The following is an 18,123-nucleotide window of genomic DNA, read 5'->3' as shown; positions in this document are numbered from 1 at the left end:
GGGGGGCATTTTTCGTCCTCTCCAGGCTTTGGAGGCTTTTCTTGAGTGCAAAAACGGGAGGCCCTCTGAAGGCTGAAAACAGGCCTGTTTCCGGACTTCTGGAACTTCCGGTAGGCCTGTTTTTCGCCTTCTTCCCCAGGCTCCCGAACGCTTTCCCTGAGCCTCCGCACAGGCCCTGCACTTACCTGGCATGATGAACATGGAGTCTCCTGGGAGAAGTAGAGTGGGGTGGGAGGGGCATGTTGGGCATGGCCAGCCAGAGATGGCATTTGGGGGTTCGCCAAACTGGGCAGAATCCTAGCTAGAGGATCGCCTGAACCCCAACAGCCAACCCCTGTTTTAAGACTATTGCCACCAACATTGACAGGGCAAGCCACTAGAATGTAAACCGAGAGAAAACCCCACTCCTTACTAGCACTGATGATGTTACCTAGTTTGGGTAATGAAACATCTGTAAGCAAACAACCAAATTCAGAGCACCAAGAACCAATCAACCAGCATTTCTTATTCCCATACAGGATGCCCATAGACTGCACAGAAGAGGAGACATTGTCAAGTATACACAGGCAGAAGTATAAACTATACATCTAATTCGTTTTATTCGATTTCACGTAGTCCTTCACTTAAAGCTACAATTAGGACTGATGGAACTTCCATCAGTAAGTAATGTGGTCATTTAGTGAATCACAGTTTTACAATGGTTGCTGGTTGCCCAGCTGGCACAGCCCCACGCGCATCTCCTCCTCCTCCCTCGTCTTCCTCTTCACTCCCCAAAGGCTCTTCTCCTCCTTACCGGAGCTCAGCGGGAGCCGGGCACAAGGGATGGAAGGAAAACCACACCTTGGCAAACTTCGCCGGGAAGGGAGGTGGGGACCAGTGGGTGGGATGCCCTGGCATGCCCCCGTGCTTTGCTGGCAGCCACACCTCTTAGGCAAGTTTGGGGAGGTCCTAGGAGGCACCGCACAAGCTACCGCCCAGGAGCAGCGACAGAACGGGCGGTGGAAGTGAGTGAGGGGGCAGGGCAGACACTCCGTGACGTACCTCTTCTAACCGGTTTGGTAGATTTCTGGAACCTCTTCTACCGAAGAGGTTAGAACCAGCAGAAACCCACCCATGGTCTAATACCATAGCTAGTTTTCACTAGGTCTGTAATAATAGGGCTGTATTTTCAATAAACTGAAAAATTAATAGTTTTATAAAATTATCCTTAAAGATAATTAACCGTAAGAATTATTATCATGAAAAGTAGAATTAAGATTTAATTTCTAGCATGTTTGTATTATAATATATTACCTGGATTCTATACTTCATAAATGTGCATTATGGGGAATACTATGGGGATTGTCCAATAGAATCCTAAGATTTTTTACAATGTTGCATTTTTTTTATTTTTTTCTCCGAAGTTTAGGATAGTTTTAGAGGTTTATATTATATTATGAAATGTGTTATATATCTTATCCTTAGCAGGTAATTTTATTTTTATGAATTAAAATCAGGAAAGTAAAAGTAAAGAAAAATATCAAAAGGTCCACGATGTTCCTACTGCATACTAACATCTGGTGACTCCACTATATTAAACATACCAAACAACCAACCAGAAAACAAAATTTGCCAATGCAAATGCCAACATTTGTTAAGTGTCATTATGTAGTTCAATATTATTTGACGGTGGAGATGCAAAGGCAGACTATCTAGCAATACCATTAACACTTAAGACTTATATACCATCCCACAGTGCTTTACAACAGTCTCTGGGTGGTTTACAATGTCAGCATATTGCCCCCAACAATCTGGGTTCTCATTTTACCAACCTCAGAATGATGGAAGACTGAGTCAACCTCAAGACTTCCAGAATCATATTTCAGCCTGTTGGCAGTTAGTCTACAATACTGCTTTCTAACCTCTGCGCCACCAGAGCCCTTGTGAGTTTCCATTGTAAATCTTACTATAAAATATGATAAGGTATCTACTGGTTAATTAATTACAAACCTTGTAGGAAGCAAAAATAATTGTTTTTTTTAGTTAGCTGAAGCTTGAGATGACTATCTCAATACTATAGATTATGTAATGTTGTTCTACTTGCTTGTAGATAAATTAGTAATTCCAACTTTACATTTCAATAATTTGAAACATATTCTACTATAATACAGTTACAATTGTATTACTTGAATTTAATTTTACATGCTTGGTTCACTCAAAATTTTACCTTACTTTAGTGGTATGTTCAGTTCTGAAGTAATAGCTAAAGTAATCATTACATTGACTTAGTGCAAAGTTTTGTGTAGCTCCTGTGAGACATGTTACTCACAGATGATATTTATGCAATTTTAAACTAAATAAATATTACTTTTTAAAAAATGACAGAAATCTCATGATATTGCCAAATGTCATGAGATTTCTTTGTTTCTTTCTTCCTGAAGATTCACTTCAATGATTTTGATCAAGAATGTTGATTGGCAATCTGATGACTTTCCAGCTGTTTCTAAAAGCTAGATTTAATCTTAATTTTCATTACAGTGTCTCCCCCCACCCCAGTCCATGTTTAATGGTGCCTGCTTTAAGCTGTTGCTCTTATAACTCTGATATTTCTTTAAAGAAAAACAGATGTTTCAATTACCAAAATAATATATTCAAAATAGGTTTAGAAAATGAAAGTATCCTGCCTTAACATTCCAGTGTCTGATCAATATATTTTAAAAATGTAGTCTTTATTCATTGGCAAACAATTGCCACCAAAATCATTATGGGGTTTAGAACCTTTAGAAGACTGAGCAGTAAATCAATATTGTTTCACATCATTTAAGTTGTTGTGAGAAACATAATTTATGTACAGTCTCTTGTGAATGCAGATCTGATTCCCTGTTCTTGCACAGCTGCTGCAGAAATTGTTCTCCGCTGTGGCTTCATGTATGTGCATACACAGGAACTTCACTTCAATATCATTCTAGCAAAGTGGCTGCACATGTAATTGTGGAAACTTTGCAAATAAAGAGAGTTGCTTGAACAGTTTTGAAAGAAATGTTTTGTACACACGTCTGTATATTGCAACACATTCCTTTCAATCAAAAGCTTTGCAAAGCATAATATATCAAATGAACCCTGTGGGGCAAGGGGCATCTATAGTCGGCAAGCCTTGTTACAAATTGGATTGAAATTTGAAAAGACTATTACAGACAATTTTATACATTCTCATAAAATACTGGAGGAGGCAGCTAGGCTCCTGGGGATGCCATGGATTATTATCTCTGCAGGAAGAAGGAAGAGGAGGAGAAAACAGAGGGACAGGAAGAGAAAGAGAAAATGTTGTGCAGGCGTTCTTTTTAAGATGAGAGGAATTAAAGATATATGTGGAACATCATCCTTGCTGAAATAATAAGGTTCCCCCCCCCCAACATTCTTTCAAAAAGCATGAAGACATGGTTTTGCCAGCAGGCCAGAGACCTCAGGGTACAATGGAGCCCACCAAGTGTTTGGTCCAATTGTTGTCATTAGGGGTATCATTATGCTTTGTCAACCATGAAAGACAGGGACGGGGTTTTGACTCTACAGGTAGTCTTCACTTAGTGACTTCTTGTTCAGCAACCATTCGAAGTTACAACAGTGCTCAACAAGAAGACTTATGGCTGGTCTTTGAAGTTGTGGCTGTCGGAATGTCCCCACAATCACAGGATCATGACTGGGGCACTTGGCAATCAGCACAGTTACAACTTTATCTTTTATTTTTTCCAGAAATTGACCATGTAATGCTTTGTTCTGCCAACTCTCCATTCTTGATTTTATCACATCTTTTCTGTATTCTTGTTTCGTCTGTTGGGCCTTCAGTAGATTTTTGTTCTTTACTTTGATTAATAGATATTCTTGACTTTCTTTTTAATAATCAGCCAGTGCATGTTTTTCTTCTTCAACTATTTGCTTCACTTGTAATGATCCTCTGCCACCTGATTTTTGGGGCAAGTATAGTCTATCAGTGTCACCACGTGGATGTAAGCTGTAGTGCATTGTCATTAGTTTCCTGGTTTTTCGGTCCAAAATGTCCAAATCAGCTTGGGTCCAGTTAACTATACCAGCTGTGTATCTTATAACTGGTATTGTCCAGGTATGTATGGCCTTGATTGTATTTCCACCATTTAATTTAGATTTCAAAATTTTCCTAACTCTGTTGGTGTACTCTCTCCTGACAATAGTTTTTACTTCTCCATGTTTGATGTTATCCAACTGCAGAATGCCTAAGTATTTGTAGGCTTCATTTTGGTTGCATTTAATTAGTTGTCCATTGGGCATTTCAATTCCCTCACACGAAGTGATTTTGCCCCTTTTTATGGATACAGTGGTGCATTTTCCATGCCAAACTGCATTAAAATATCGGTGCTGAATACTCGGACTGTGTTTGTCAGTGATTGGATTTCTATTTCTGACTTACCATAGAGTTTCAAATCATCTATATATAATAAATGTGAAATGTTTTCAGCTTCTTTGGCTGTTTGGTAGCCTAATTTCATTTTTTTAAAGATTACTGATAGCGGGATCATCGCGATGATAAAGAGAAGAGGTGAAAGTGAATCACCCTGGAAAATTCCTCGCTTGATATTAACCATTCCGTAGCTCTCATTCCCTACTGCCAACTCAGTTCTCCATTGTTTCATCGCCTTTTCAGTGAAGGATGTAATATTTTTGCTAATGCCAGTTGTTTCTAAGCATTTTATGATCCAACTATGTGGCAATGAGTCGAATGCCTTTTTATAATCAATCCAGACCATATTCAAGTTCATTTTTCTTTTCTTACAATTTTCTAATATCATTTTATCAATCAAGAGCTGATCTTTTGTGCCCCTGCTCCTTCTTTTATTGCCTTTTTCTCTACTGGCAAGATGTTGTTTGTTTCCAAATAATCCATAATATTATCTGCAATAATGTCTGTGAGTAATTTGAAGGTTGTTGGCAAGCATGTTATTGGTCTGTAGTTTTCAGGTATTGTTCCTTTAGTTGCATCTTTCTGAATCAAGTATGTTTTTCCAGTTGTCAACCATTCATCAATTTGACCATTTTGTAAAATTTCATTCAGTTGCCTGACCAATATTGCATGTAAACTGGTCAGATATTTGAGCCAGAAACCATGTAATTGGTCATTTCCAGGTGATGTCCAATTCTTTACTTTTTTAACTCTATTATTATTAATATTATTATTATTGTTGTTATTGTTGTTGTTGTTGTTATTATTATTATTAAAATGCTAAGATCATTCTATTAACGATCTATGATGTAGTGTAAATTGCAGAAGAGTATAAGAGAGCTTTTCTATTAGAAAATATTATAAAGATTCTCAGACTGATTAATATGTGTTGCTGTTTCTTATACTTTTTCAGTGACATTATTTTGTCATCTTGATTCAAAAATAAACATTGTTCCACAAAAGGAAGTAGAAAATCCAAATACCTGTGAATCACAACAAGAATATGCTCTGGGAAATGGCAGAGGGCTGCTCATTTCTTAAATAAATTGTCAGGAACATTCTGAAATTCTACTTTTTAACCATAGTTTCTCCTCTAAATCTTTGTCCAGAAAGTTACAGAACCCTCCAAAATTATATGAAAAAGAAAGATATAAAGAAAATTGCTGCCTATTCTTACGTCAGAGTATCCCCAAATCTTGATTACAACTATGAAATGAAGGTTTCTAATTGCACAATTCTAGATGAAATTAGAGTGATAAAAGCCATTTCTCCCAAATCTATTTTATGGAATCTGTTTAAATAAACATTTTTTTTTCACAGCAACTATGTGTATATAATAATGAAGTCTATTACTATGGCTGTTAAAATAGTTCTCAGTCAAAACTTCACATATTTAAGTTACCGTATATACTTGAGTATAAGCCAACTCGAGTATAAGCCGAGACCCCTAATTTTACCCCCAAAAAACTGGAAAAAGTTATTGACTCGAGTATAAGCCGAGGCTGGGAAATGCAGCAGCTCACAGTAAATTTCAAAAGTAAAAATACAGGTAGATAACAATAAAATTGCTTTAATTGTGTGTGTGTGTGTGTCAGTCTCTCTCTGATTCCCTCCCTCACTCCCTCTCTCTGTTCCTCTCTCTCTCTCTCTCTGTCTGTCTCATTCACACACACACACACACACACACACACACACACACACACTGTGGTCACCTTGTTGAGTGTTCCAATCACATTTGAAGCACTCAACAACTGGCCTGCATTGCAGGCCAGTTGTTGAGTGTTTCAAATGTGATTGGAACACTCAACAAGGTGACCACAGTGTGTGTGTGTGAGTGAGTGAGACAGACAGACAGAGGAACAGAGAGAGGGAGAGAGAGAGGGAATCAGAGAGAGACTGACAGAGACGAATCAGAGACGTACTTTTAACTACCTGGCAGCGGCGTTTTGCCTTGGGGGGCTCCTCAGAACATCCCAAGACTTCGGAGGGAAGTTTACAGCCCTCCCTCGGAACGCTTCGGAGGGAAGCTTCTGCAAAGGCGAGTGACAACAAGTCTCCCAGGCTTTAATTTGCCGAGCTGTGCGCACGCGCCTGTTTTCCACGGCGTGGAGCAGCGGCGAGATTCTGCGCGGTGAGCGATGATTCCAGGGGCCATCCGGGAAGATGAGGAACGCGAGGGGGGACCCTGCCCCCCCCACTGATGGCCCCCGGAATCATCGCTCGCCGCCCAGAATCTCGCCGCTGCTCCACGCCGTGGAAAACAGGCACATGCGCACAGCTCGGCAAATTAAAGCCTGGGAGACTTGTTGTCACTCGCCTTTGCAGAAGCTTCCCTCCTTTTTTTTGTTCACTGGAATATAAGCCAAAGTGGATTTTTCAGCCCAAAAAGTGGGCTGAAAAATTCGGCTTATACTCAAGTATATACGGTATTTACAAAAATGTAAAAAAGATGTAAGCAAAAATGGACATATTAAAAAGTTTGTCTATTAAATGGCATATTAGAGAAATGTTTATATTAAAACAAAGCAGTACTTTTAAAACTAGAAGGTAAATTTAATTGTATAAAATGAAAAGTTGAATATATATGACAGTATCATAAATGAGTAAACATTGATCCATACATCCATATATGAAATCCATAGTATTTTTTTTTCTGAAAAAGTTGAAATTATATATATATATATATATATATATATATATATATATATATATATATATATATATATATATATATATATATATATATATATATATATATATATATATATATATATATATATATATATATATATATATATATATATATATATATATATATATATATATATATATATATATATATATATATATATATATATATATATATATATATATATATATATATATAGGATAGAGGAGACGCTGGTTCAAATTTATTCTAAATCAAAGACGTTCAGGGGTGACTTTAAGCCACTCAGTAGAAATAAACTCAAAGTTGTTGGAGTGAAGAAAAATGGATGAGGAAGGGTTACATATACCACACTGCAGTCCTATAGAAAAGGTAGGATACAGATCTAATATTTTAAAAAACCTCAAATATTTAAATACTCTTCACATATGTCTTTAAGTAGCAAGGTATAAACTAGGGCTTTTTGTGACAGATCAAGCAATTAACATATGCTTATCAAATTCTGCATTTTATTCTTTTTTCTATAGAATCAAATCACAGTGTTATCACATAGCTACCATATTTTTTGGAGTATAAGATGTACCTTTTTCCCTCAAAAAAGAGGCTGAAAATCTGGGTGAGTCATATACACTGAATACAGCATTTTTGGCCTCCCAAAACACTGCCCACTTTGCAAAAATGGCCGTGCATAGCCTTTAGGAGGCTTCCAGAGTGCTCCTGAAGGCTGGGGAGGGCAAAAATGAGTGAAAAACATGCCATATTTGCCCCCCCCCATCCCCTAGGATCACTCTATAAGCCTTCTAAAAGCTATGCATGCCCTTTTTTTGATGAAAAACAGGCCCGTTTTCGTGAAAAACATGCCGTTTTTGCTGGGTTTTGGCCCCAGCTCCAGAGTGCTCCTGGAGGCTGGGGAGGGCAAAAATGAGTGAAAAACATGCCATTTTGCCCCCCCCCCCAGCCCCTAGGAGCACTCTACAAGCCTCCTAAAGGCTATGCAGGCCCTTTTTTTTGACAAAAAACAGTCCTGTTTTCACAAAAAATGGGCTGTTTGGGGGGAGTCTGCAGAGTGTAACAACTTTTTTAAAAAATTTGCCTCTTCAAAATCTTGGTGCGTCTTATACTCTGAAAAATACGGTAATTGATTGTGGTTCTCAAAAGTATGCCTAGCCTATAGATTTGCATTTTCACCAAACAATAAAGCTAGATCTTTATTTTATATATATAGATGGCAGTTTCAGAAAAGCTCAAAAAACCTTTTTTTTAAAAGGGTAGTAATACAAACACAGTAAGAAAAATATGTCATAATTCATAATCCAAGATATCACTCCATATTCTGAATTCAGATGTGCTTATCTCGTAGCCTGTAAAAAGCGCTATTATTTGTTTATACTAACCTGTATTTTGATTGGCCATGAAAAGTTGCTGACATATACATAGAACGTGATATTTGGGTTGCTTCTGAAATTGAATTTTTCACAGGAAAAACTGTCTCTATACTCCTTGATATTAGTCTTCGAAACTACAGGAATTTCTTCTCCGGATATTGTTCCAGCTATTAAAAAATATACAAAGTTAATAAAAGACCATTTTTAAAATTGTTAAATTACATAATCCAAAAGATGCATATTATATATAGTATGTGTGTAAGAAAGTTACAAGAAAGTATAATTTGATTGATGTTAAATATGTTAATGAAGCATAATAGAGAAACGTAACTAAATTATAAAAATGAAGCAATTACACAAATAAAAAAATCTGTCAGTATGTGAATGTATACACATATCTTATTATAAGTTTGTTTCAACCATATATAATGGAATTGAATTTATAGCAACTTTGTTTCATTTAACTTCATGGTTAATAGTTTCCAGAAGTAATTTATATGTAGTAATTTATACTAAAACTGCCAAGTTATTCAAGTATAGAATTGTCTTGATTATGAAATATTGCTGTAGTTTTTCAGCTGTTGCTAACAAAGATAATATCAAACCCAATAAACTTATTTCATTTGCAAGAAATGAGATTATTCAGCTATGCTATTTAATCTGTATATTGCTGAAGTAGTTAAATCAGACAACAATGAATATTTACACACACACACACACACACACACACACACAGAACTCAAATGTATTTAGTAGAAGGAAAGTGTTTAGTAGGAAGGGCTTTTCCATCCTTTGGTGTCAGCCAGACATGAGATTAGGAAACATCCAATATTTATCAAATTCCTAGATTCATATTAAATGCAATTAAATATAACAATCTAGGAAGGTCTTTCTTTAGTTAAAATTGGAGAGATGAGAGTAGCATATGCTTTTTTATATTATTTGCAAAACAAACACTATTTTGCTTTGTATTTGTTTTGTATTTGTCATTCTAAATATTTAAATTACAGGCATAACCCGGTTCTTTAGACATCATAATTCGGTGCTAGTACTATGCAGAAATTAAATTTTTGTATTGATTTTTATTGTAAAAAAAGCATTACATGCTAAACTTACTAAAGAATAGAGACTTTGTTCTTTTTGAAACATTGTTATCAAGTTTGATTTTACTAGCTTGTGCTAAAATTGATAGATATTATGAATATCCTATAATCCCAACACAGATATTCTTCTGTGTTCTAATCGAGATGTACTCAGCTTCAATTCAACACATGGAATTGATGGAATATCAGCCATTACAGCATGATTGTAATGCCATTTACTTCACTGTCTTCAATTGTTCTTCTAAGGTCCAGCATTTAAAAGATTGACACCTGATCTATCAATCAGATAGACGTGGAATTTACTCTAGAAAGATTGGCACTATGTAATATGTGTAGTCATAATTCCTTTCCAAATATTGTGTTCTTCCTCAAATATATTTACAAATATTGAAAACATACATGCAAATATATAATTGCAAACTCTCCATTTTCATTGTGCATAATTCATTAAAATTCAATCAATTTTATGAATATGTTTTCCGAAAGTCAACAGAACAAATGCAAGGAAACTTTCTAAACAAAGCTTTTTATTAAAAACCAATGAAAAATCAATGAAAAAAACTGGATCCAAAAGCTTGAGTATGGGGAAATGAACAGATGATAAGCAGATTCTTTTATGAGAACACACAGAAGAATTTTCTTGTTTGATATCAATCTTAAGGTTAATAATTAAATTCCAAGCTTCAACACTGAAACAAAGAAATCCAAAACTCTGTCTCTCTGCTGTAGTCAAGGAAGTAATTTATCTTAATTAAAATCACTCTGTTCGTAATACTGCCACTATAAAATTTTAAAGAGCATACAAGGTTTTGTTACTCAAGTAATTTTAATTGAATAAGAAAGTTAACATGTGAATGAACCTTAATTTAATTTGCAAATTATCTGTTTTAAGTAATGTCATTAATAATGTCATAATGAGAATGGGAAAAGAATGTGTTTTATTAACATTTACTAATAATAAACGAAAAGCAATCATGTAAATACAGTAAGCACGTTACTACATGAGATAATATTAAAAAGGAAAACTACTAATAAGGTGTCTTTCTTACCTGTAGAGCCAATAGACCATGTGATATTGAGGTTAAAGTTATTTGATGCATTAATTGATATGTCCAGATTTTTGTTTGACTAAACATTTAAAAACAAAACATAAACATTACATTAGAAACAGCTTAACCTTTGTTCATAGCTACATCGATATTAACCCTAAATACCATTGACTTGATTCAGAAAAGAAAGTTCACCCATACAAGGCACTATTCCAATTCCTGCAGCCATCAACAAAAAAGATCTCTACAGGTAAAGAGAACTATTAAATACAACTGCTAGTAGAGAACCAAAATTTTCCAAAATCCAAAACAGTAATAGAAAAAAAAGGAGAAAAAAAATAAAATTTGAGAAAATTTAATTAAATGTAACATTTTTATTCTCTTTCAGCATTATGCAGTCATTTTAATATTTTGTAAGATGCACTATATTGCAATTTGCTTAAAATATGCCTTGAGAAGTAATAGCTTATGGTTTGAATTTTTTTAGAAGTGTTTAATACTGCATCTACAAATCCTTAAACTTCAAGAAATGATGTCCAATAATTACAACAGATGTTAATTTTTGCTTCCTCAACAGGAGGTAGTATTAAAGTATTATATAAATAGACAATCATCAAAGACTGAAAACATCAACTGTACAGAGATGAAAACAAAATTATTTTGGATCGATGAAAAAATTCTTTTAACAAAAAGAAAAAAGAAAATAGTCTCAGAATACCAATTGTGCCATAATGAAACATCATCTTATCATTTTCAAATATTGTATTTGACTATCAGTAGTTACTTTTTTGATTATGTTATCCTTTAAAAACTTACCTAGAAATTTAGTTATATGATTATTGTTGTTAGCATACCTTCCAGTGAATTTCTGACTTTCTTGACTAGTACCTGCTATTTTCTTGGCAAAGTTTTTCGGAAGTGGTTCACCTGCTTTCTAAGGCTGAGAGAGAATATCTGGTCCAGTGTCACCTGCCTGGCTTTGTATCCAAGGCAGGATTAGAACTCATAAGTCCCTACTTTCTAGTCTAATGCCTTACTCCCTGCACAAAACTGGCTCTTAATTGTTTTATATTGTTTTATATTGTTTTCATTTTTTTAACTTGCATTGATTTGCTGTTTTTATGGTCTTTTTTATTGTGAGCTATTCAAAGCATATTTGATTAAAGGGGAAAAAGAGGCAATCGCTAATGTATAGAAATCAAAACTCTGGTCCACATGACACTAACTCCAGCAATACAAATGAAACAGTTCATTCTCTCATTTGTACAGGACCCGATTAGGTTCAGTAGATTTGGAAAGATTTGGCCTCTGACACAGGGAAATAATGGAATAGACCAGAATACCCAAGAACCTAGAACTCTTATTCCTAGCACTGATGAAGTCTTATTTTGTAAGGTAAATGAGTTTAATTACAAAAATAATAAAGTAGAATACTTCTTCATCCTACAAAAATATAAGAAGTAAAGACTCAGCCACCAATATGAAGTCTATAAAAGATTATATAGTCTCCTCTATTTATATATTTATGTATTTATGTATTTATTGATATGTATCTTATTTGTGTTTTAGCCTGACTGTACACCGCCCCGAGTCCCTTTTGGGAGAGGGGGCGGTCTAGAAATACGAAATAAAGTAAAGTAAAGTAATCTAAAATTTAACAATGTTACAGATTTATGTGGAGTTGTTTTTTCATATCTACATCATTTATCCTTATTTTTATGACTGCTTCCAGAACAGGATTATTGTACTTCACAGAAGCAGCTTGATTACTTAATCCTAACCATATGTCCCATAGACCAAACGAGTAACACTAAATAATGAAGAAATTGAATGAGGGATAACAAACTAGCTTACTCTGTGAAAATTGTAAGAACAAGAGGACTAGAGAAGAACAGCCATTTTTTGGTTGTCTTAAAGTTATCTATCACAATTCTATTTGGCTCCATTCTGTTTTTTGAAAGAGATTTGTTTAGAAAAAGATACATATAAAATAAAACTATAATAGAAAATTATAACACATGTTCTCATTTATATCAACTTACCTGTTCAGGATTTGCAATGAAGTTTATGGCAGTGTGATGACGATCATCTTCTTGTAACAGACTGAAGGTAAACTGGTAGTCAATCAGTAAACTATCTGTGAAAAAAATATTAAAATGAACAGATGGCATCATATTGAATTCAGAAGTTTCATATTCCTGAAAACTTCAATATAGTTTAGAATGTATACATTACAGCTAGAGAAATAGTAAGCTTGATCTTTTCATTCTTTAGTGCGTTTCTGCTTTCTTGTGCTTAACAGACAAAAATTAAGAAAAATAACAAAAATGTTAAAATACAATGTATTCATGATTATTTATATTTCACATTTTTGAACCACCCATCTCGCTCAACAAATATGTTGACAGTCACATGTTTTCATTACTTTATAATCTGTCAATAATTTTAATTAGTTCTTCAAATATTAAACCTAATAAGTGATAGAGGAAAAGAATAATTTGCTTTCCACTCTATAGCCTTCCATTCTATGGAAGGTTTGTCCAATTGCAGTGAAACATTCAAGACCCTATAGGGGATGCTTGTTGACCCAGTTCATTTGATACTAGTTTTCATTTGTCAAAATTTATTGAAATATAAATATAATGTCACATTCTGGCAGTCACCAATATTGAAGAAACCAATAGACTATTTAACTATTTATGGAACTAAGTTTGGTAGTGAGCAATATTTGAAGAGGAAAGGGTAATTGAGAATATTTCTGGACACTTAAAGAAAATGCACTATACTTGGTAGGGTATGATAATGTAATTCATGTATTTGATATATGACATTTCTAGGCGGTAAGACATAGATGTTCACTTGTGTTCCAAATCACTTTTCCCCTATATTGTTGTAGTATTTATTCTTACTATACTATTTCTCTTACCAGTTTTTCTTTTGTCTGATGAGGACAATAATTCTTAACAATTGTTTTGGCTTTCAGCTATATATCTATCCTTACTGTTATTTTTTCTTTTTCTGGAGATCATCCATCGTCATTTCAAGACTTTACCAATATATTCTCTTTACCAATATAGGGAAGTACTTGCAAGAAAGAAAATATTTGTTTACATGAAAATATATTATCTAAATTGGGTATTATTAGAAGTGGTCCTCACTTAGCAACAGTTGGAACAACCAACTTTCACTAAGCACCATAGTCACTAAGGAAACAATTTAACTTGTGTCTTCATTAACTCTTCTTGTCACAAAATGGTTGGAAAGCACCAAATAATGATTACATGACTTCAGGACACTGCAATAGTCACAGATATGAGCCAACTGCAAAGTGGTCAAATGGCAATCGTGTAACCCCAGGATGCTACAATGGTTATAAACATAAAGATTGATCACAACGGTTTTTTCTACACTACTGTAACTTCAAATGTCCGCTAAATGAGTACTACCTGGATACTATAGTTGGTCAGAAAAAGGATAGGGATATATTTTCTTATGATGTACAAAACAGTAACATTTGAAGTAGAGCCTGAGTACAGATTTACACTGTTCCATATACTCAATTTTAGCATCAATATATAATGCAAAACCATTTAATTGGCAAAATAACATAGTGCAGTGTAGCAGTTCAGTTTAGGAGTATATTGACAAAAAAACTAGTAGCCATACTATTTTTAAAAAACCTATTATAATTAAAATAATACCAGTAGAGGGATTAATGTCTATGTGCTATTTCTTTGCTAGATATTTTTAGTAATATCCTACCATTGTCAGTTCCCGAGATAACTTTTATTTAATATACAATACACGAAGTCACTCTTGGAATAAACATTCCAATAAAAAAAGATTTTTGTCTAAATGTACATCCCATCAGATTTTAATATAAGACAATTTTACATACCAAACAGCTTTCACTTCTGTAATATAAGCTATGCAAGCATATCTGACATGTGGCCAAACTTAAGCCATTTGTTCAAACAAATAAAAAAATCTTCCTAGCACTATCTGAAAGGTATTCGTTTCAACTATTAAATACTGAAGCTAAATAAAACTATGCATAGTGTTATAAAAGAAATTGCAGATAATAATACAGATCCCTATACATTTGTGGCATAGCAATAAATTATATGCAAACATACAGGCAATTAACAAGCTTCAGTCCTGGAGGAAATTAGAAAAAAAATTACAAGATGAATGAGTTGTCTTTAATCGAAGTCAATCAACTGTAGACCATTTAGGTGCCATGGTGGCGCACTGGTTGAATGCAGTAATGCAGGCTAATTCAGCTCACTGCCAGGAGTTCGATCCTCACAGACTCAAGGTTGACTCAGCCTTCCATCCTTCTGAAGTCGGTAAAATGAGGACCAGATTGCTGGGAGAAATATGTTGTACTCTGTAAACCACTTAAAGACTGCTGTAGAGCACTATGAAGTGGTATATAAGTCAAAATGCTATTGCTATATACTGGTACTACATTATGTTATTTGGACACAATTTCCCAATTTAAAATTACCTTTATATGTATGATTTCTGGACTTTAAATCTGCCATTTACAACCTGAAAGATTTTTCAAGATCAGATCAGCATTACCATTATTAGTAGGGAAGAGTAACCAGCAATGAATGTTTTCTGCAGTGATATATATATATAAGGAGTTAGGCAGCATGGATGGCACCTGCCCTATTTATTACTTCAATGATTGAATCAGATAAAATTAAGATGGTCACATCCCAAGATATCCACTAGTATCCAAATACACAGATCTCTTGCTCTCCTATAGGAGAGGGTTTAGAAAGATAGTGAGTTTTATAATTCAATACAGAACAGAATGAGCTGGTATTTGAATAAATACAAAATCCAAAGTCACATTGTTTGCCAAAAAAGCCAAAAGATGGAATGTAAGTGACAACCCAACAGGACAGGTTGGGAGTGTTTCTTTTTTTTTCTTTTTGGACAAGGGAATCTAGAAGGCTTATTGTTCATATATCAGCATGATATCATGAAATTTTAATCAGAAATCATTTAAACCATTTGGTAAGAACTAAATAATGTTATTTAAACCATGTGAGATGGAGCATATCTTTTGGGAATTATATAAATGGAATAGAGCAAGGGCTGTTTCTGTTATTTGGATTAGGCTTAAAACAATTTTCCTAACAAATTCAAAACATTTACCAAATAAGTCATAATGAGCTGTAAAAGGCCTTGCTTATTTCTAATATTCTTATTTTTGTTTCCTAAACACCTGAGTCAAATCCAAATGTCAAAATTTCTGTCTCCTTTGGGTTCTAGAGAAGTCAAAACTGAGCACATTTTCATGAAAGAATATGATTTATAGAAATCACAAAGGAATTGTGATTTCTTAAAATTCAGGATGCTGAAAATGAACCATAAAACAAATGTGGTAGCCTTTGTTATTAGTTTCCTGACCCATCGCAACCCCATGGACAACATTCCTTCAGGTCTTCCTGTCCTCTACCATACTCTGGAGTCCATTTAAGTTCACGCCTACTGCTTCAGTGATTCCATCCAGCCACCTCATTCTCTGTCGTCCCCTACTTCTTTTGCCCTCAATCTTTCCCAGCATTAGGCCTTCTCCAGTGAGTCCTTCCTTCTCATTAGGTGGCCAAAGTATTTAAGTTTCATCTCAAGAACCTGGCCTTCTAAAGAGCAGTCAAGGTTGATCTCTTCTAGGACTGATCGGTTTGATTGCCTTTCAGTCCAAGAGACTCACAGGAGTCTTCTCCAGCACCATAGTTCAAAGGCATCAATTCTTTGGTGCTCAGCCTTTCTTATGGTCCAACTTTCACAGCCATACATTACAACTGGGAAAGCGACAGCTTTAGTTACATTTCTGACTGTCTATGGACAGCTTATACCAGCGATGGTGAACCTTTTTTGGCTCACGTGCCATAAGGGTGGAGCGCAGGGGGGTCGTGCGTAATGCAACGTGTGACACCTCCCCCAGTGCACATGCGTGCATGAAAAGTGCTCCCCCCATTTTTGCCTGCTTTTTTTCACCCTCCCCAGGCTCCAAAGGCTTTATAGGAGCCTGGGGAGGGCGAAAACAGCTTTCCCCGCCCCCTTTGGAGGCCTCACATGCCCTGACAAATGGCTCTGTGTGCCACTGTGGCACGTGTGCCATACGTTCGCCATCCCAGGCTTATACAAATGGTAATTTTAAAAATATGTTGTTTTAATATTCATAATCCTTAAATGGTATGGAAAGCTGGAACACAACACTACTTTTAATGCAAAAGTAATTCATTTGGATAATTTTATATATAATCAAACTTATTTATGTTAATTTACAAAAATGTTCAGCATGACAACTATTCCCATGGTTTTTTTTCCTTTGCACCTTATATAAACAAATACATTACTTCACCCTTGAAACTACATCTTACATTTTGCAGTCTTTAAAAATTATAGAACAAGACCAGTCTCAAGCTCTTTTTTATATAAAAATTATCTATTATAGGTATCAAAGAACTGAATAATTACTGTTATAAATATTGCACACATAATGTAGGCATTTTAGCATGTTAGATATCAAAACCTATTTAAATAAAGATGTAACTGTCTAAGCAATTGTTTAATTTCAATATCTTTGCTGAGTTTTTAAGGAGCAATTTTTTTTCTGATGAGCACACAAGATTGTGTGGAAGGTTAATGGAAGATTTGTGACTGTATACTGTAGAAAATAAACACATTGCTCTAGTCAAAATACTTATAAAATATGCCTTAACACTTAGCCATTAAAATGTTTTTCTGTAGTGTCTTAATGCTCAGAGCCACATTATTACTCTATGACTATTCCAACTTTGGACAATTTTCAAAAATAAAACCTTTCAATTTTTTTTAAGTATGATACACAGCTTGTGAAGTCAAATCCAATTAACTAGACTTGCATAGTCCTATCCAGTTGTTGGTATTTATTAGTAATATATGTTAGTTATTTACACTGTCGTTTAAAATATCTTATTTATTATACAAATAATGAAGACTGGGTTTTGCAATATCCCTACCAAAGGATATTCCGACTGTCTAGTTGCATGCAATTGTGTCCTTCAACTAGTGTAATTTATATAAGTGGTGAATAAAATAACAAATTGAATTTCTTCTGTAAATCACATTCACATCCCAAATGTTCAGAGACCCTAAATTCATCTAGGGAAGTTCCAATGAGCATGTGTGGGACAGCAGAGAAAAGGAGAAAGGAGAAATTCCTAGAGAATGAGTGACAATACAGAGGTAATTTTCATTTTAGCGCCACAACTATAATGTAAAACTTGCTGTTCAAACACATAAGGAATGATTAAAATGTTGTCATGTTATATAAAAAACATTAAAATAATGTCTTTAGAAAATAATTTTAAAATTGCAAAAGAAAATAGAAAAGATTTGACTAAAGATCTAAGAAGGTAGCAAAATTAGCAAAACTCTATCCCTAATAACTGGAAAGCAGGAG

At 34.6% G+C, this 18,123-nt stretch overlaps 1 protein-coding gene across 1 annotated transcript in view; it reads right to left on the bottom strand.

Annotated features, from left to right (window-relative positions):
• ATRNL1 (attractin like 1) overlaps nt 1–18,123 on the bottom strand; it is a 536,103-nt gene that overhangs the window by 333,831 nt on the left and 184,149 nt on the right. Inside the window, exons 22-24 of the mRNA XM_081954366.1 lie at nt 12,698–12,792; nt 10,656–10,734; nt 8,513–8,670 (exon numbers count right to left, since the gene is read on the bottom strand). Coding sequence (XP_081810492.1) covers nt 8,513–8,670; nt 10,656–10,734; nt 12,698–12,792 — 332 coding nt within the window. The remainder of the gene's footprint in view (nt 1–8,512; nt 8,671–10,655; nt 10,735–12,697; nt 12,793–18,123) is intronic.

Source organism: Natrix helvetica (genome assembly GCF_964273705.1).
Source record: "Natrix helvetica genome assembly, chromosome: 5".
Classification (NCBI taxonomy): Eukaryota; Metazoa; Chordata; class Lepidosauria; order Squamata; family Natricidae; genus Natrix; species Natrix helvetica.
This window is presented reverse-complemented; position numbering and strand designations above follow the sequence as displayed.